The sequence below is a fragment of the Phalacrocorax aristotelis genome, chromosome 9 (genome assembly GCF_949628215.1).
Source record: "Phalacrocorax aristotelis chromosome 9, bGulAri2.1, whole genome shotgun sequence".
NCBI classification, from domain to species: domain Eukaryota; kingdom Metazoa; phylum Chordata; class Aves; order Suliformes; family Phalacrocoracidae; genus Phalacrocorax; species Phalacrocorax aristotelis.
In genome coordinates, this window is record NC_134284.1 from 4,985,110 (window position 1) to 5,005,464 (window position 20,355).

At 35.9% G+C, this 20,355-nt stretch overlaps 1 protein-coding gene across 13 annotated transcripts in view; it reads left to right on the plus strand.

Moving 5' to 3' along the window:
• The window catches only part of DPH6 (diphthamine biosynthesis 6), a 208,811-nt gene that overhangs the window by 70,946 nt on the left and 117,510 nt on the right, over positions 1–20,355 (plus strand). For 11 of the 13 annotated variants that reach the window (XR_012662249.1, XR_012662251.1, XR_012662253.1 and 8 more), the window contains exons 7-10: positions 602–696; positions 7,411–7,498; positions 15,253–15,406; positions 16,740–16,871. Coding sequence is in view for 7 of the 13 variants with exons in the window: in XM_075103244.1 (XP_074959345.1) it covers positions 602–696; positions 7,411–7,498; positions 15,253–15,406; positions 16,740–16,871 (469 nt within the window). In the remaining 6 variants the exon portion in view is untranslated. The remainder of the gene's footprint in view (positions 1–601; positions 697–7,410; positions 7,499–15,252; positions 15,407–16,739; positions 16,872–20,355) is intronic. The other 2 variants (XM_075103241.1, XM_075103246.1) reach the window with 1 other exon arrangement.

Sequence of the window (20,355 nt, forward strand, 5' to 3'; positions counted from 1 at the left end):
TTCAGGACTATTCATTAATGTATATGTTGATTTATAAAGTATATTCAGTACAATTTAAAGGAAACAGCATGTTGCTACCTCTTTAGATCTTGCTTTAGCTTTTTGTTTCTGACTTAGAAAACTCGTGTTGGTTCTGTTTGTTAGAAGTTTTTGAAAGAATGGATATTTACCAAAATATAGAACACAGTTGTTGAATCTGTTGCCAAAAACTGTGTTCGTTGCATTCTTCTTTGTGAAGTGCTACTTCTTGTGTTGATTTACAGTACAAGCTGCTCACAGAAGTGGTCTGTGCTAAAGAAAGATAGACAAGTATGGGAGTCTGAACAACCTTTCATGGCCACTGAGGAAGGAGGACTAGGAATTCATTCGTTTATCTGAATGTTACAGTGCCAGTTCTACTTAAAATAAAACACATCGGTAATTTTTAGGTCGCTGTAATGCACATACAAAGAAATCAAGAACCCTCTGTATGATATTTGGGGTTTTTTAGCCTTGTAATGGGTACTCTTTTAGAAAGTGCGTACTGAAATTTTCAGCAAAATATATTTAATAGACTGCTTTAATGTAATACTTACGTATTTTGATTTCCCTTTTGTGTTAGCTTTCTGCGAAATATGGAGTCCATGTTTGTGGAGAAGGTGGAGAATATGAAACATTCACTCTGGACTGCCCTCTATTTAAGAAGAAAATAGTTGTGTAAGGAACAGTTTCTTCCATTTCCTTATATTAAAGCAATGGGAACATATTCACGTTTAGCTTGAGGCACCTTTTGTTGGCAGAGGTGAAACATGTCCTCTAAGTTCACAAACACTCACTTTGTTTAACACTGGCAAAGTCCTCTGAAAACCTAAATCAATACCTGACAAGACGAGGCCTTCATAGAGGGCTATAAACTTTTTAGACATTTGCTCTTTCGTTTACTTGCTGATTATGGCCTGCAGTAAAACTGGTACCTACACACTGACACTTTTATCCTTTCATGAAGTGCGAATTGCCTGTAATATTTATCTTTCATTACAGCTACATTTGATAAACTGCCACATCAGTAGCCTGTGGGTTCCATTAACTCTGTGTGTGTGTGTGTGTGTGTGTGCGTGTGTGTGTGTGTTTAAGTTTAGCAACTTAGAATGATAACAATAAACATTTTTCTTCAATTATTAGAGAATATTTTATAGCTTGTATAACTTTGCATGTACCCATCTCATATACACTGAGTAGTTTATTCCTTTGACATAAATTGCTAAAATCTGTGCAGTGGGATATAGAAAATATTTGTGTGTTGATGCAAGTTTCTTTTTAGTCTGCTAAATATCTAAGCCTGCTTGCTTCGAGTGAGATGTTTTGACTGCTGTTCCTTTTCTTAGCCAAGTAAACAGACTAGTAATCATGTGTTGCTGATAGTCATCTTAGGGAAGGTCAAGATTATGGAGCATAATGATGAAGGCTTTCATGGTGAAGGTCTATTTGTTTCATTTTTCTGTAAGACTGGGATCTGTCCGTATAAGGAATGGAGAACCAAGAGCTGTTAACTGTTTCATTGCATGGCATTTGGGAGAGAAGAGCAATAGACAAGCTGGTAAAAGGGACATCTGCTGAACTGTTGGTTGACTGGGAGATATGTCCTCTGGAGTGAACTAAAAAACTAAATAATTTGAGTCTGGAGATACTTCCATGCAGGAAAGCTATGGAATTCTTTAGTAAGGAGAAGATTCAGAAAGTAACAATGTAGAATCTTTAGAATGTATGGGCCAGGAAGTGAGGCTCTTGGAGAATATTCTCTGAGGGGAACCAGGTGCTAGGTGGAAGAGGTAGGTTGTGAGCCAACCTGCTGACTAGTAGGAGTTAGAAAGTTAAGCAGGAAGTTAGAATAAAATGTGTATGACGCTTGGGTACATCTTACCACAAACAAACTTTGCGACAAAGGACAAAACTCCCCAATACACCCATGGATAGAATCAGTTCAGTCTCTTCTAGCAAAAAGGAAAATATTGTGAAATCGCTGCTAGAGCACCATTAATTTTTTTTCATTTAAAGTCTGATATGATTTCTATTAAACTAACAAATTCTTATCAATTCCAGTAGGCGTCAGAGGCAGAATTTTGTGAAACTTTGTAATTTAGACTGATACTGCCTGTTACCAGTCAAACGTGGCCTATTTAGTGCTTATATTGCAACACTTGCAAAAAAAGGTATACCTCAGAAGAAAGCTTGATTTTAACTGAGAGATTAAATGTGCTTGTATCATTTTTTGCACTTAAATGTGTTTGGCTGATTATTTACATTCTTTCTGTTTATTTTGAGGCTTCTTATATTACAGTTAAAATCTGGGAGCTCATTGGAATTGAATGCATAATTTCCCAGTGCTCCTTTTCAAAGCTCTCTTTGCATAGATACAACAGATTGGAGAAAACTATGTCAATTCTCATGAGAAATTCTTGTTTGGTGTAGTATGGAGAGATTATTTTTTTTTTTAATAAAATTTGAGGAACACTTTTAGGAAAGTACATTGTGCCCTTGGTTTGGGATCAACCAAATACCAGTTTAAGTAGGAATGTCTTATAATACATTCTAAAAGTATTTCTGGCTATCAGTGATTTAATGACCATTCAAGCAAATAGGAAAAGCTGGAACAGAGATGGTCTGGCTGAGTTGTCTTTATTTCTGTTGGCGACACTCCAAATAATAATAAATGTTAACAATAAATGCACAAAAAATACAGGAAAAGACAACTATATAAATCAGTGGGTATTTAATAATAAATATATGGCACAGCAGAATGTTGAACAGCTACTCAGCTAGTTCTAAATATACATTTCTGTAATGGAGACTGAATAGCTACACTGGCATTGTGTGTCTATGGCTTGATTAGCCCTGTTTAGCTCTTACATTATTCATGTTGTAATGACATGCCTTTTGAGGGGCCATTCATGTGAAATCTATTACTTAATGAACTTCTAAAGAAAAACATTTTGTAGTTTCTTTGTCATTAAATAAGTTATAAGTTTATTATTCTGTGTCTTTCATTCTTGCTTTTCATATACACTGAATCTAAACAGACTTTGTAATCATGTTGTTAACTGTGCTAGTATAATTTCCAAATATTTAGATAGCCATGGCTCTGGTATGCATCCTGATACAATTTTTGAAGCCTAAGTGGAGTTAGAAGAATTACAATTTAGAGGTTAAAACCTGTCAGGGTTTTCAAGGTCCCTAAATTCCTGAACTCCTCCAAGACGTCTTCCTAGAGAAAGTTTCTGAGGAAGACACTGAAGATTACTTTTGCCTCCAAAACAGGTGTGATGGATTAACCTTGGCTGGCTTCCAGGTGCTCACAAAACTGCTCTCACTCCCCCTCCTTAGCAAGACAGGGGGAGAAAATAAGATGAAAAAGCTTGTAGGTCAAGATAAGAACAGGGCAATGGCTTACCAATTACTGTCATGGGCAAACCAGACTCGACCTGAGGAAAATTAATTTAATTTATTGCCATTAAAAAAAAAAAAAAGAGTAGGATAGTGAGAAACAAAGACAAAACTAAAACCACCTTCTCTCCTCACCCCGTTCTTCCCAACCTTAACTTCACTCCTTTGTTTGTGACTCTTCTACATCCTCCTCACTGAGCAGTGCAGGGGGATGGGGAATAGGGTTTGCAGTCCACTCATAACACTGCCCCTCTGCTGCTCCCTTCTCTTCACACTTTTCCCCCGCTCCAGCCTGGGTCTGTTCCATGGGCTACAGTCCCTCACAAACTGCTCTAGTGTGGGTTTTTCCCATGGGCTGCAGTTTTTCAAGAACTGCTCCAGCAGAGGGCCTTTCCGTGGGGTACAGTCCTTCAAGAGCAGACTGCTCCATCATGGGTCCCCCATGGGCCACAGTTTCTGTCAGAAACCCTGCTCCTCTGCGGGCTCCTCTGCACTGGCCACAGTTCCTGCCAGGAGCCTGCTCCAGCATGGGGTCCTGCACAGGCTACGGCGTGTGTATCTGCTCTGATGGGGGCCTCCGTGGGCTGCATGGGGACAGCCTGCCTCACCATGGTCTTCACCACAGGCTGCTCTGGTGCCTGGAGGACCTCCTCCCCCTCCTTCTTCACTGACCTTGGTGTCTGCGGGGCTCTTTCTCTCATGTTTTTCTCACTCCCGTCGCAGCTGCTTCACAGCACTTTTACCCTTTTTAAAATACGTTATCGCAGAAGCACCACCAGTGTTGCTGCTGGGCTCAGCAGCCCCCAGCCGATTCTCATAGAGGCCACCCTTGCAGACCACCCCCCGCTACCAAAACCTTGCCACGTAAACCCAATACAACAGTAGAAAATCTAATATGCCTGTCACTTATAACACTACTTCGGGATAGTTTTTTTCACTGGTCGATGTTTTTGTCATGTGAAACTTGTGTTTGTGTTTCTACAGTATGTCCTTTGAAAAAGAAAGAGATCCACTAGTTCAGGAAAAGAAAAATATAGCCTTAATATGTTACTAGGGAGAAGTGGGATTCTCCTTAATATAAGACTATATGATGAGTTTTGCTTTTGAATGTTAAATTGAATTCTTGCCATTATTCTTAATCTTCATTAAAAAATATACCCCACAAAGGAAGCATGGCAGATTGAATGAAATATTTGAAAATAAACAAGCTCTAGCAGTGAAAGCAAAATCTTACAATCAAAATATTCGACCAAGAGTCAGGTGGGTTTTTATCTGTTTGATTGCCATCTCTTCAAATCATAAAGATATATTTCTCATCTATGTGAATGCCATCTAATATCTACCTTTATGATAAAGGCCCATTTATATTTATGGAACACAGACGAGTTTGATTTTTTCAGGGGGAGGGGCAGATAAATTGGCATATTCGAAACTGTTCTGTGTTCCATAAATGCCTTTATATACCTTACCGTTAGTTCTGTGTTCAGGTTTGTAATTCTAGGTTTGGAGTTAAAAGCAAGTCTGTAAACATGAAAAAATAATCATGTACTGAGAGCACTGGTTGTACTCTCAGACTTGCTCTAATTTGTTATATTTGTCCTGTGAAAATGTTAAGGAGTGTTTTAAAATGGTTAGAAATTTCCTAGATCTTCAAGGATACTGGAGATATCAGACGATTATGATTTCAAAAAATAGATAATTAGGACAGTTTTTCAACTGTTCGTTATTGTTTTCCAGTCTTCTGAAAATGTTCCTCAACAAAAGTCCTGTGTTTCTGTTATAATCAAACATGGATTGTTTGATGACCTTATGTAGTCATGTTCCTACTAAAAATTCAGATTTTCAGCATGAAATGACTTTTAGATAATTATCGGGGTCTGTCAAGTCACTGTTTTTAATTTTAGTCCATGCTTTTCGTATGTTCTGCGTTTGGAGTTTGTTTGTTTGTTTGTTTTTACTATTTTCTAAACTTGATATGTAAGTTCAGGACTTACTGATTTTTTTTAACTGGTGACTCATCATTGGACACAGACAAAACTGTTCTGCTTTCCACCTATTTGTTAGAGTTACTATTGAACAAGACTGTAAATTTTACCAGTTAGAACAATGATATATGTTTGGAGAGTCTGACAGAAAAATGAAGTAGTTAGGAAAAAATATTTTATTTTGATATGTATTGTAATACTATTTTCAGCACAATGTAATCTACCTATTGTGATCCATCAGCTGAGAAATACTGTCATATTAAACTAGATATCTATTATGGTCCCATCAAATACCCATGTATTAGCAGTATGTCGTAGGAAGGTACTTCATACCAAGAAGAAATATTTATGATCTCTTAATATTTGTAATAGTTCTTGAGCAACAAATAAGTACTCAAAATTCTAAAGTTATCGAACAGTTAGCATAGGAATAAATGCTTAGCATCTGTTCTGCTGTACTAGTGAATTGCAACATGCAGGGATACAAGCAGGAGTGCTCCTTTTACTGTGGAGTTAAATGTATTTTTTAAGTTCCTAGGTGATCTTTAAATTCAACAGACACACGTTTAATAATCCTACATTTTTTTTTCCTATCTGATTTAAGCTTTTCTGTTAATTTAGTTTCAAGTAGTTAGCACATCACTGAAAAGTACTAGTCTTCCCCATATAGGGCTTGAACAACAAGCAAGAACTGTTTATTGAGAATATCCTCAGACGCTGAGGATACTGAGGTACCAGGTACTACTTGAGTCTTTGTGCCTTTTTTTATTATTTCTATTTATCTATTCCTGTCACTAAGGATTTCCAAAGTTACTTTCTGCCTATCTCTGTTCGAATTAGGAGACACCATGGTCATTTGGAAAGAATTATTTTAATCATAAGGGAATATCTTTAAGATACCTTAAAGGAATAAGTGATATTTTAATCATAAAGAATCTTGGTAATAACTCTCCAGAATGAATCTGAAGGCTTATTTCTCAAAATACTTTAACATTTTACTAAAAGGGAAGTGGAGCTTCTTATGTTAAAGGTATTTGTCAGTGCTGTGCAATGTAGTGGTGGTGATGATCTTAGGAGTTTTGTTATTTTAAATCCCAAAACACATTTTATAGAAGAGATATTTCCATTAATTTTACACTTCCATTAAGTCAGTGAAATCTGGCCAAGACTTCAACTATTACCAGTTTGCATGCCTTTTATGTGGCATTACTAGAAATCTATCTCGTCTCATTGAATACGGTGAAGGTATCAAGGGCGCTGTGGTTTCAAGAAAATTATCTGTGTGTCCTTAGCCTTACTTATACCAATTTTCAGATTTTCTTGTACAGTTTTTCTTTTTTTTTTTTTTTCCTGAGTTTCTCACCTTCTGATGTTTGTTTCCTAGAGCTACCTTTTTCTTAAGCAGTAAAACTATGCAGATGGATATAACAGATACTGCCTCTTGTGAATCAAAATGTGACAGATTGTGTCTGTAAAAATGAAAACTAAAATTATCTAATTTGAATCAGCACACAGGAAGTTTATCATTGTTACCAACACATTTGGCATTAAAAAGTTGTGTCTAGTAGTCTTCAATATCAAATGCAAGATGGTCAAATCAGTCAGTTTCTCAGCATGAAATATTGTATGTTGTTAATACTTCAAGAACTAATCCCTGGAGCGTTAATCAAGAAGAATGGACTTTTAAAAAAATCTCCTGTTGATGAAATTAAAAGATTGCTTTACATATTAGTCTCTAACATGTAAAATATGTCATTTATGCTTTCATAGACTACAGCTAACAGAAGCGCTCAATACTGGTTTGGAAGTATAGTTTATTCCTTTTGAAAATTGTAAATTAGTGAAGATAATAGCAAACTATTTTTTCTTAATTTATATGAAAACTAAATAAGAAATTAATAGATTTTCAATTAGTTGCCTTGGAGTCTGTGTTACACAGCAACTAAGTATTGTTTGTATGTAAAATTGTATGCTAATATTTGATGCTAAGAATTTTGTATTTCAGAGATGCAGCCAAGGTGGTGGTGCATTCAGCTGATGCATTTGCACCTGTGGCCTACCTTCGTTTTTTAAAATTAAAGCTGGAGAACAAGGCAAGTAGATTGCAGATGTCATCTTTCTTTAAAGCTCTATTCATGCTTTCTGTTTTTATGTTGCTTTGTCACAGTTTCGAGTGAACCCACACGTTCTCATGTGGGTGTACTTTCAAATAACAATGTACATATGTAGTTGAATTTCAGAACTTACCATAAGGAAGAACTCAACACAAATGCTTCCTTGTGTCAAACGAATGAATGGAGGTAGTATATTTGCGTAGCATTTTTCATCTTGAAATCTGAAGGTGCTCAGCCAACGTGATTCAGTCAAGCCCCTGTGTAACCTGTGTAGGTCAGCTAGGCACACTGTGGAACACGGCGGTATTAGGAGACTGTGTGAACAGGGTTGATTTGTTGGGAGGTGGCATCTCTTTTTGCTCTTTCTGATATAAAATGTGGATGATTTCAAAACTTGCTGACCTGCAAATGCTTGATTTTTAAAAGTGCTGGTTTTTGTTTTATCTTTTCCATATGAAAGATACATCTAATGAATGACGTCAGATCATGTAGAGGAGATTATCCTGGTGAAAGATCTTAAAGGAATCATTAGTAGTTCACTGGGATTCACTCTGTTATCTTATGATTCCATGGAAACAGCAGAACACGCATAGGAACTCCAGTGGTTTAAATATTGCAGACTTTTATGTGAGCAGAGCTAAGGTGATCGAAACAGAAGTTACTTTTCTTAGTATTTGTCATCACTTTTCTGTTTTTCTTTTCATTATTTTATTGGCAAAATGATTTTTTTTCCTCCTGAACATCTCTAAGTGCTAGTATTTCATTGAAGAGAGCGCCTCATGATCTTCCTACTACTATTGCAGCCATCTTTTTATAGGTCTTCCTACTTCTTTCTACACTTTGAAGATCACTGAACCTCTTCTATGTGCAGGGATTGTTAAAGAACATTATTATATTGGTATTTTACATTTCATGTCTTTTGAGCTACTGCATTTTCTGAAATTCTTTCAATTGATCATGCCCTTTCCATCCCCCCCCCCCTTTAATTTAATTTAATCGTTCCAAACAGATAAAATACCTGCACATTTTAACATTTTTCTTCCATGATGGCCTCATTCTTGCCTTGGAAAGTAAATTGTATTTCATCCTGACAATTTCTAGTTTGGGATTTCTTTCAAAAATAAAACATTAAATATTTGTGTGGGAGACTGTGAAAAGGATACCAGCTAACTGTGTGAAGCAAAACCAAATAGGCTGAATAAAGGAAAAATTGGGAGCAGGGAATGGTGGGGAAGAATGATAATATATTAATATTTCTTTGGGGGCACTGACTTTATTGCTCATGGCAAACTTGATGCTAAAATGCACCATACATCACTACAATGTGACAGGCTAGGGAAAATGAAAAACACAAAGCTTTACATAAATCAGGCAAAAAATCATATTAAAATGCATAACATTTTATATAAGAATCAAGATTTTACTTTTATCTGTTCAGAAGCTCTTTTCCCCTTCTTATGTAGATGTCTTAGATTTGGTTAAAGCCTCGCAGTTTCAAGCAGTGTTGTAGTAAATCATATTTCAAATCCATTGTAGACAAAGCTTGTCACACTCTCAAAGGGGCAAGGCTTACAGAGGTTTGCCCTGGATTTTAGTATACAAACTAACATCTTGTGTAGTTAAAAGGAAAATAGTCTATTTTCTGCAGTGGTTGTCTCATAAGAAAAAGCATTAGAATCTTTTGGCTCTACATTATTTTAAGTCATAATAAAATAAGCTAGGTTTTCAAAAAGTTATGAATATGGAGAAACAGTCTTTCTAACTTGTTACTGAGTTAGCATGGTTTAACTGCATAATGATAGAGAGATGCCTTCTAGATTGATGTGCCTGTAGTACTGTACTTCTTCTCACTATTTGGTGCTTACAAGCCCTACAAAAAAATTTAAGTATCAGTTAGTAATTCAGCACTTAAAAGCCAATCCTACAATAATAAATCACTGCAGGGAAAAACTGCTTTAGAAGGAGAGCTAATTTTACTTTCAGGCTTTCAAGGGATTACTGAAAATTGGACCAAAAAATACTCCATTATGAACAATGTCTAAAAGTAGCCACTTTTGTAAGCGCTTCGTAGAAACCATTAATAGACTGCACACTGATGTGTAATTCTAATAAGTATTATGACATCAGTTTTGTTATCATTTGAACTGGGTTATACATATTTTTAACTTTTATTGTATATTAATTTTATCTTTCTAATGTGCCACAGGTGTTAATTTTACGTTATTTGAATTTACTTTTATAATCATTATGCAATTATAGCTAGCATACCTTAGTTTCTGCTGTCTTTCCTCTTCTATAATGCATTTTCTTCAGCTAAATCTCTTCATGTTTAACTACAAAGCATGCACAGAAATTTGTTTTAGATTGTTTCTGGCAGCAAAATGAGCCCTTGTGCCTGGGGGAAAATAACATTTTACTCACTGCTCTGGTTTAATACATTACTGTGCAACTTCAAGGTCTGTTTTTGCATAATAATTGAAGCCTTTTTTTAACACACCCTCTTTGCTTTCACTACCAGTGATACAGAAAAGGCTAAGGAGGTAAATAAATATAAATTTTTTTTGTTAAAACATTTTTTAAACTCTGGTAAACATGGCTTAAGATAACTTTTTTGGTAGGCATTTTACAAAAACATGAATAATAACGCTGATAAAGCACTAATGTTTGAAATTTGGGAATGCCTCATTTACTTCATGATAAAGAACAAGGTCACCACTGTGATACAGATACCTAGCTTCATCAATATTTTACTTTGCCAATTAAACTGTCTCCTTGTAGATTTAAAATGTAGAATGTTTGGTTGTTTGGGTTTTTTTGTTTGGTATTTTTTGGTTTGGTTTTTTTTTTTTGGGGGGGGGTGTGGGGGTGTGGAGGCACTTTCTGAAGCATATTGCAGAATCTTTAAATCAAGTGTACCAGCTTCTGTATTCAATACAAATTTAATTTTGATATTTTCAATTAGGAAAAAAATACAACTGTGAAAGTTGGTTTTTTTGCTTTGTTTTGCAAGTTCATTGTGCTGTCATTTTTATTTTCCCCATATTGTACTATTCTGTTACTTATTAAGTTGCGTTGGCTTTTGAATGATCAGAAACAGAAATTAAAGCTGTTGGAACTTCTGCTGATGTGGACATACTTCTGATGAGTAGCGAATATTAGCTATCCTTCATGCTTTAAGGTTTGTTCATTCCCAGATTTAATAATGAATACTTAGTTCCTGGAGTTCCAGTGAGTAGAAGCACACATACATCAAACAATACAAGCCATGAAACTTCAGCCCCTTAAAAAACTTAGAAAAGGTGTTTGGGAGATATTTGCATTCTTTTGTGCTAAATGCATGATCCTGCAGGTTCCATGTTATTTAACTTTGTAGCTATTTCTGTCCAGTTCCTTCTGGCCTGAATAATTTTAATCTCCATTTAGGGCTTTAGCTGTAGAATTAGACTTTGTAGGTGATGTCATGGGGAACAGGAAGGAATTTCAAGCTGCAAAATAAGTTTTCTTAGTGGCATGATGGCATTTTTTGAATACTTTGTCGTTACTGAATGATACTTCTCCTAGGCAACCTTTAGTTTCCCTTCCGCATCGTAAAAATATAGATAACCCTTGCAGTTATGTTTTCAAAACTTTGTAACAAATGCTGCAGTATTTTTTTTTGTATGCTGATGTATTTCACACTAAGCTAATTTATAAAGGATTTTCTTTCCTACTCCATTTGATTGCAGATTCGGTCCAGTTCTCTGAGAAAAAAGAATTTTTTGTTCTCTTTTCATAAGGAAGAGACTTTATTTGAAAGTCTTTCAGAGTAAAGGAATTTTTCTCCTATGTGTATGTGTATCGTACTTGAAATACTGCAAGGAGATGCATGTGGTCTCTCTCATGATATTTCAAGGAACTCTGCTATCAAGCTACGCCACAAAGAATAAAGAGATTATCATAGTCTTTCTGTACGTCTTCCGAGCTCTCTGCCCCACTGTATTCTCATTGCTGCTCAGTGGGAGAACTATCAGTTTTGGAATTGTGTTGTGATAGGTTTTTATACCAGTTTCTGTAGTGGAGAATGTAAGCTTTTTAAGAAGGCAATCTGTTGTTTTCATAAAAGACCACTGCATGGAATTTCAGCTATATCAGTCAAAGTCCTAGCTCAAGGCTTTTTCAACAGGAGAATTTGGATCTTGGAACACTTGTGCATTTGCTTAACTTCATTCTGAGCGCACTTGCATCAATGACATGAGTTATGTGAATATAGTTAAGCGTATGCATGCATGCAGGCTCTGATCCAAAATTAGGTTGGTATCACAATGTACAGTGGGTGTGGGAGAAACAGTATAACAAATGGGAAAATATATTGCTTCTGTGAAGTAACATGAAAATGTTATGTGATAAAATAGGTTCTGTGAGATATAATTAAAATGTCATTACAGCAAGCTTGATTTCTTGTTTTTAAAGTGATGAGAATATTATTCAGGGAAAGTTAGTCTGTTTGTGGCAGCCTATAACTTTAAGTTTTAAATTCTTAGATTTCTTTCTCTGTCGACAGGAATGGAAGACCAACATTTGTATGAGATTTGAATATAGCTACTAAAGAGAGTCTGGCAGCTCTGCTTAGGCTGGCGTTGAGCCTGTTGTTCCTCTAGTGCCAGGTTCCACACCTAATACTTCTGCTGTAGCCTGCACCTGTGCTGCTGTGGAAAATGATTGATTACCTATGTTTCTGGAGCATTGTGGGAGTCAGCCTTGAATGAATCACTGTGATGTATCATAGGCATTGAAATCAGCAGCAGTCTATAATTATTTTTACGGTCTTTGGTGTATGGAAGAGACATTGTGGAATTTCTAGTATTTCTTATGATTTCCAAAAATTTTGCAGCTGACCAGCTGTTTGTGTATGTGTATAAACACAGATGTATATTTTTTATTTATATCTGTGAAGCAGTATTGACATAAGCTTAACAATTTATAAAATATTGGCATATTTAGGAAAAAGGGATGTGACTGTGGATGATATGAAAATTTCATGGAGCACCAGTCTGGGATATTTGTAGTATTAACAAATTACAGAGCTACAGGGGAGTTCTATAGGTTACACCAAACCAGTTGTGATACAGTCTGTGAATCTCACAACATCCCCATGAATTTTTTATGGAGCGCATTTTGCAGAAAACATGTTTCGAAACATAGTTGAAAGAACAATTTTCACAGATGGCATAAAAATGGAATAGGTGCTCTTTTCACGTTCACTTGCAGCGCGTATAAATTCAGTCTTCCAGGTTAGGGAATGGAGAGAACTTACGGGTCTCTAACAGTACCTAAGGAAGATATCCGTAGCTCTAGATCTCTTAAAAGGTAATTTTGTAAAGCTTAACAAAAGCAAGAAACAAAGTGGCTGTCATACTGGCAAGCTGGAACTTTTAGCTTTCCCATTAACATATTTTTTACCTAGTAATGGATTGTTATACCATATTGAAGTTAAAATCCAGGTGATGTAACAACAAAACCCAAAGCAGCATTGATAGTATCATTCATATCACCATGTCTGTGCATGCTTACTCAGGGAGTAGGACCAAGAGGTGCAAACTCTGTATTTGTTACGTTAGTACTCAGTGAATGCCTGTATTACAACGCAAATGGATTGTTTCGTGATGGACGTTAACGATTAGCCAGTGAAAGCAACTAATGTAAGAGAACAACAATTTGCAGGAAGGAAATGGTAACCCTTTTAGCACTGCATGCCACTGTACAGCCTATACATTTCTATAAAGCGACATCTCTGGATAAAAAAATAGAAACTTTAAAAAAAATAGAAAAAAATTCAATTTTCTTGTAGCATAATCCAGCTAAAGATCTATTTCAATTACAGATTTGTGCTTCTGCTTCTTTATTTTCTAAGTCATACCTGAAGGGTTAGGGGCTATCAGGCAGTCCTCTGGATAACGGCAAAATATATCAACTGACAGCAGTAGTCGGAGGTGTAATTCAGCGAGTGGGAAACGGTATAGGTGCTGTTGGATGCTTGTATATTGTCATGTTGGAATGCGTGTCATGTTTGTGCTAAATTGCAGTTTTCATCTTTGCGCTATTACGTTACATTTAGTTGACTTCTTTTAACCTCTCACGTACAATTGATTCACATAAAGTAGATTATTGCCTTGACTTTCATGCCTTTCTTGGAGGAATGAATAAAATGAGGCCCAGTCAAAGAACATCAGCCCTTCTTAGAGCATAGCTCTAGTCTTTACAGTGCTTATAAAACTCCCCTTGAGCCCTTTTAGAGGCAGCAGAGCCGAGTTTCCTCTCATAGGTAATGACCTTTTTGTAATTTAGCTTTTCCTGAGAACTTCCAAATACACTGCTTTAACTTAACTGGATGCTTTTTGTCTCCAGTGACGTCAAACATCGATGTAAATGCTGAGTTCTTATTGCAGACTTCTGATGCATACCATAGTTTTATGCCTGGTTTTTTTTTTGCTTAATATCAGGAGAGAACTTTTGGAGGTGCAGTGTGTCTTAAAAATACAATAAATTTACTTTTTTGAAAAAAGTCTATATTCAAACTTGATTAGTAATTTTTAATATATCCCATTCTGTTTGACAGCTTGATGAGATCTAATTGTTAAAAAGCAGAGAATGCAGAGGGTGAAACTTCAGGTGACCCTATGAGTGCTTCGCTTATAATGTTAATATTCTTTTTCGTAGACATTTTGCATGGAAATTCTATATTGGTATCGATAGAACCAGGAGTTATCGCATGCAGTGATGTTTGGTTAAGGTTTATTAATAAATTCTGACATAATTCATATTGGTTTTGGGCAAACACAAGTAGATGAGCCAAGCTAGTGATCCCAAAGTCTACATGCTTTGCAGATCAGGCTGCCTTGGAAAATCAGATGGAAGAGAGTAGGGGTTCTGATTGCTCTAAAATAATAATAATAAATATATATATAAGTATGCCATAATTACATGACTTCTTGAAAATATAACGAAGACAGAATTTTGGAAGACTGGTCAGTATGCACTCTGCCTGTGTATTTTGCTTTAAAAGGTGCACTGCGTAGTTTTCCTAGGCCTAAGAAAGCATTTGGGAAGAAGAGAAGGTACAGTGAATTATTTTCTTTCATTGTCAAGAAATTACTTTGATGTATAAATCTTGGGAAATGATCTTTCCTGATCTCAAAAGCATGGTGAGTTTGATGGAAAGGATAGTCTTTGTGAGATGAATAGAAAGAGATTTTTGTTCTACCTGGACTGTATTCTTTCAAGGTTCCAGAAAATTTCAAACCTTTCTTGTTAGTCTTTTGCTCTTTCAAGTGTTTAGTGACAGTGTTAATTATCAGATTGTTACTTTTGTACTTTTGTTCCTTTTTTCACTGAATTTGTACTATTTTTGGAAAACATAGTTGTCCTATATGTAACTGTGGAATAGCATTTCTTCATCATAGTATTCCTTCTGTCTCTTGAGTCTTACCGTTTTTCATATCTGTTGTCCTTATTTACTGCTAAGTCTGCATTTTATTCCATATGATGTGTCAGCACACTTTGTATTCTGCCAGTTTCTGCATTCTAAATAGTGGGGAATCCTAGTGCCGTTCTTCCATGAATTGTTCTAAGCTTACGTACCCATTGAGCTATGGTATGTTTTGTAATTGAAATCCAAAATCTGAATGACAAAATGTGCTGATTTCATACTGCTTGGCATGCTGTTAACTTGCTTACTTTATAATGTTTGTCTCAAGCAGGAGGAATCTCCTGGTACATTTATGGTCAATAGCTGTTCTTGTGAGGCAAGCTGCGATGACGACGATATTTTCCCTTCATCAGAAGAGGATGAACCACAGAAAACCATTCCAGTCATCTGGAAGTCATCGAAACATAATTCTCTGGACTTCAGTGAGTCTTGCACAGCTTTCATTAGAAAAATAATATTGAATACTTCATGCTGTGGTGGAGTACGCTATTAATTACTATAAGAACACTCCTGAAAAGAATGTCTATGACCTTTAATATCCAGTCTGAAAAAAAAGAGATCCTGCTACAAAGTAGTTTTCTGATAGGAATCAATACATATGCGGTAATGAAGCATTTCAAGTTATTTTTGTAGAAGGAGCGTAACTTCTTTCTTTCTTTCTTGGTTTCTTTTCTTTGGTTTCTTTGGTTTCTTTTCTTTGGCTTCTCTTCTTCCCCTTCTTCCTCTTCTTCCCCTTCTTCCCCTTCTTCCCCTTCTTAAAACACACATTAATGTGTTCTGTTCACCTGAATGGAATTGCTATAATACAATTGTTCATTTGAGTGGAGGGATTGAGTTTTATTTAAAAGGTCTAACCGCACCTATACTGACACTCTGCTGGTTTTAAATTGAAGATAGAAAAGCAAACTCTGAAATGAAGTACAAAACGCAACCATTCAACTTACATAAGTCTGTGTGTCTGTCCCCACCCACGCAACCTCAGGGTGACATGCATGATCAAATTTAGCAGCCTAGCAAGTTCCTGTCTCTTAGGTGAGCTGCAGTAACTAACCATATGCCTGATACTAGCACTGTTTCAAACACGAGGTGATTAATGCAAGATAAACCTGAGTTCATAGATTGCTACCTCATTAAAGTACCACAGCATCACTGTTACCCTACACCCAAAGATTAGTAAACTTTTCCTGAAACCTAAGTTTCATAGAATAACGGTGTTTGATACTGAATGGTATTTAGGCTCTTGAATATGGGTAAGTGCCTGGTGGGGTGTTAAAAATATCTAAACATATTAAGCATCTGCTAAGATCATCAGAACCAGGTTAAACACCTAACTTCCATTAAAATTTGGCATATAAATTTGAAAATCTGTTCCTGTGTCACTTAGATGCTTTTGAAAATTTTAGCTTTTCAGTGTCACATCTTGTGCCAAGTCTGTATCAGAACAGGTAGAGAAATTTTAAAAGGTCAGCAAAAAGGAAAGGAGGAGAGAAAGTCCTGAAATTCTCAGCTAAATACTACTTGCAAGTGTATTTTCGGAAGGCAGTGTTGGAGAAGGATTTGTCAAGCAGCATTTGGAGCTTTGTTACCAGCACACTTACTTTTAAGCTTTTGGGTTATATCTCTTTGTAAAGTTTTTTGAAGATGTTTCTATAGTTTTATGATTTTTTTTCCTGTAGAAGTTCATCTTATTTAAATTAAATTATATCTTAAATCTTTAGTTATACTAATCATAGTACTGTTCTCTATTTCCCATAGCTGAGATGCTTGGAAGTTCAGGAAAATCCCTGAGTGGCTACCAGTGGTTTTCAGGCATCGCTGCCCGCTTCCTTCCATCAAAAGGCAAAAATGCTCAAGAGGCAGCAAGGGAAGCATTTTCTTCTCTCCGAGGTGCTTTTCTCAGTTCATGCATTATCTGCTGTTAACTATACTGTTTTTAATGTGGTATTAAGTAAGAATCTGTATTGTCATATGGTTTTATAACTTTAAATGTTGCGGTTGTCAGTTTGCCATCTCATTTTGCATTTGATTGCAATCATTGATACCAAGTCTGCCAGCTTTAATATCGAACACATCATAATTTGACTGGCTTTTGAAGACCCTCAAAAGCAAAAGTAGTGTTCACATCACTGTAACGACACTATTTCCACAGTACTTGCTCACTTTATAACTTGCTTTATAGCTTTCTTGCAATATATGCTGTGTGTGAATATGCATGTGTGCTATGGATGCTGCTTACTTGCTAAAGCACTTTTGTAGCTACCATAATTTTAAATTAAGTTTTCTAGAAAGCTGTTGCACATTTTGGCATCTAGGATTAGGTCAGTAGCAGTAAATCTCATTTATGTTCTTAGTGTAAAGTAAAAATCGCTACCTTGGGAATCATGAAATACAGGTTCCTTACTATCCCTCTTTTACAAGAGACTGACATAATAAAATAAAACATTCATATTTTTGTTTCGTATTTTTTATTCTAAATTTTAAGTAAAGTTTGTTTACACCAGCTTCTTTTAATTCATAAAAATGTAAATAATTTTTAGTATCTGAATGGGTAGGCTCATATTCTTGTTGATAAATTTGCATGAGGCATTGTCCTATAAAATCTTATATTTTGCATGTGCGGCTGAGTATTCATGATTAAGTATAGGATGATAAAGAAACCCTAGAATTTTTTTCAGAAGCAAAGAAGTTATACTTTGTAGAAAGTCATTAAGCTAATTTTTGATTGCTTGGAAATCAGCAAGGTGGGTGTGATCAAACTTTAGTAAAAGTCGGTAGTATTTAGTGTAAATCTTCTGGGAATAATCTTTAAACTGAAGCAAAAGGGTTGTGTAATGTTTGATTTTGTTCTCATTATATTTGAACAGAAATCTGCCAGTACAAACATTATATATTTTTGCGTTGACATCTGTCAAAAACCATTGTGTCTCTGATTAGTACAGTAGCCTATTGCTTTCAGCAAATTACTTGCATTAACTGTATTATAGTAAAAAAAAGGTAATTTTCTGATCCTTGGTAGAAATGTCAGCTCTCACATTTCCTTTTGATTTTCTCTTTTTGGAAGTAGGTGTGGAAGACTGAATGAATTATGGTTCTGCCATGGCAAAAAAACAGTTTGTTTCTGAGAACTTATCTGCAAATATGCACAAGGCTTTTTCTGACCTCATATTTAGATCTATACAGAAGTTGAGCCTTCAGTGCTGTGAGAATGGAATAAGCATAGTCTTTTTAACCTAACTGATGTAATCACCTCTAAAGAGGATGAATGCTGCCAAAAGGATTCAGAAATGGAAATGTATTCCTGGACGTTGTGAAACACAGTTGATCTGTGAAGTGGATGGAATTCTCCCATGACGCCAAGACGGGAGGGAATGCAGTACATTACTGTTTACATTTATTTTCTCAAACTCTTTCATTAGACTTTTCTTTATATATGATTGGAAGATGACAAAGGTTGCTGTGCTTTACCTATAAAGCAGCTCTGGTGCAGCTGTACCACGGCAAAACTCCATAGGCTTGAAGGGAACTACATAAATTTTTATTATATGAAAATTTAGTCTAAAATGCTACTTCCTGTGACAGTTTGGTTACTGTCTTTTGTGGCTGTCGGCCTAAGGACCCTGGATAACCCATTTTAAAAAAATTAAGCTGTACTTTGGCCAGTGTTATCTTTTGGGTCATTTCTTTTTAGTCATTTTTGCCTAAGTGAAGATGAGTCTCACCTGGTCAAACTGTATAAATTATTAGGAACAGTGAATGGCTTGAAATTCAATAGAAAGACTGGATGGTTTCCCCGTGCATCCTGGAGATGTGCTGTGTAAGAGTCCTCTCCTTGGGAAACAGAGCTTGTTGTCAAGAACCCAAGTGGTGGATCGGTAACTGGTTCATCATTCATGCCTTTCTGCTAGATAGAGTGTTTTGAGACATCAGTGTTTCTGCTTACAAGCTAGGGAGAAATTATTTCCCAGCATTCCTCTAATTAATGCAGAGGAAAAAGGGATTGTACTTTTACTTACTTTAAGAAGATTTTTTAAAAAATAAAGCTAGAAATTATGAATTTATCAAAATCATTTTGCCTTCAACTTGCTCTAATATTGTTGCATGTCCACAAATCAGAGTTAGCTTGTTGGCTTACGCATTTTAAATTTAGAACTGGGCTGGGGGGGGCAGTTTGTTCCCCCCTCACCAGTTTTCCATGTAATGCTGCAGAATGTTTATCTGCAGGCAAAAACTCTTTCTTCTTGACTAAAATGCTGGTTGGAAATGTGAAAAATGTCCTTGTTTCCTCCTTGACTGATGACGTAGCATTGACCTAGTGATTACTATCAGGCAGCATTCAATTACATTTACAGAATTACAGAATTATCATTGTGTGCTAATTTCTCAGCTGATATTTCTGGACATGTATCTTGACTTCATAGGAGTTGTGTGTCAATGGCAATTGCTATATAATCTCGTATATCACTTGGCACACACTTCCTTTTCTGTCAGTGAGAATTGCCCTATTCAGATTGCCAACACTAACGGCTGTATGACTAAGTAAAGGTGAAACATTTAGAGCAAAATTTAGTATTGGTGTGACCAAACTAACCTTTATGGAAGTGTGCCAACTCCTGAACTGTCTTTAAAAGCACAGAAAATTTTAGAAAAGTTTTACACAAAAAGTATTTTACTTCTCATTAAAGCAACAGCCAATAGAGACTGTCTTTATACTCTTGTAGTTCTCCACTGGAAGACAAATATATAGGTGTATACAGGTACACACGGTAACATTAAAGGTCAAGATCCCCACAATTACACTGAGAAGAGCTTTACCTAGCTCTTTTAAATTAGGTCACATGGGACTCTCTTTTTATATATGTTCTATATTCAGAGAAGATTTTGTCTTCATTTAGTTACTATTGCTCCTGAGTTACAAAAGGTCCACCCTGCAGAGCTGATTCGCATATCTTGTTATGGTATTGACTATGTTAGAGTAATACATCCTCCTTAAGTGCTATGACTGGAATCCTTTATGCATACACATTCGGATGGTCTTGACTTCCCAGTATCTTTTCTTTAACTGTCTGCTTGAGCTTTCCTCTGCTCTCGTCTTTCCGTCATTTCTCCTGTGGCCATTTCTGTTTCCTGTTGTCCATCTTGCCATTTATAACTCTGTTTATGCAGAGATATTAGTATTGCAGGGTTTTTAAAATCAGCCTAGTCGAGCATCCCTCTGGAATAGCATATAAATATTTGATCTTTCCTTTGAAGAGGGTGATGCACTAAAGAACCTCTTATTGTCCCTTCCAGTTCTGTACTTTTGTGATTCAAAGTCCTTTATAGATTACTAGCTGTCATAGCCTGAAAATAATAATAATTAAAAAAAGGACAT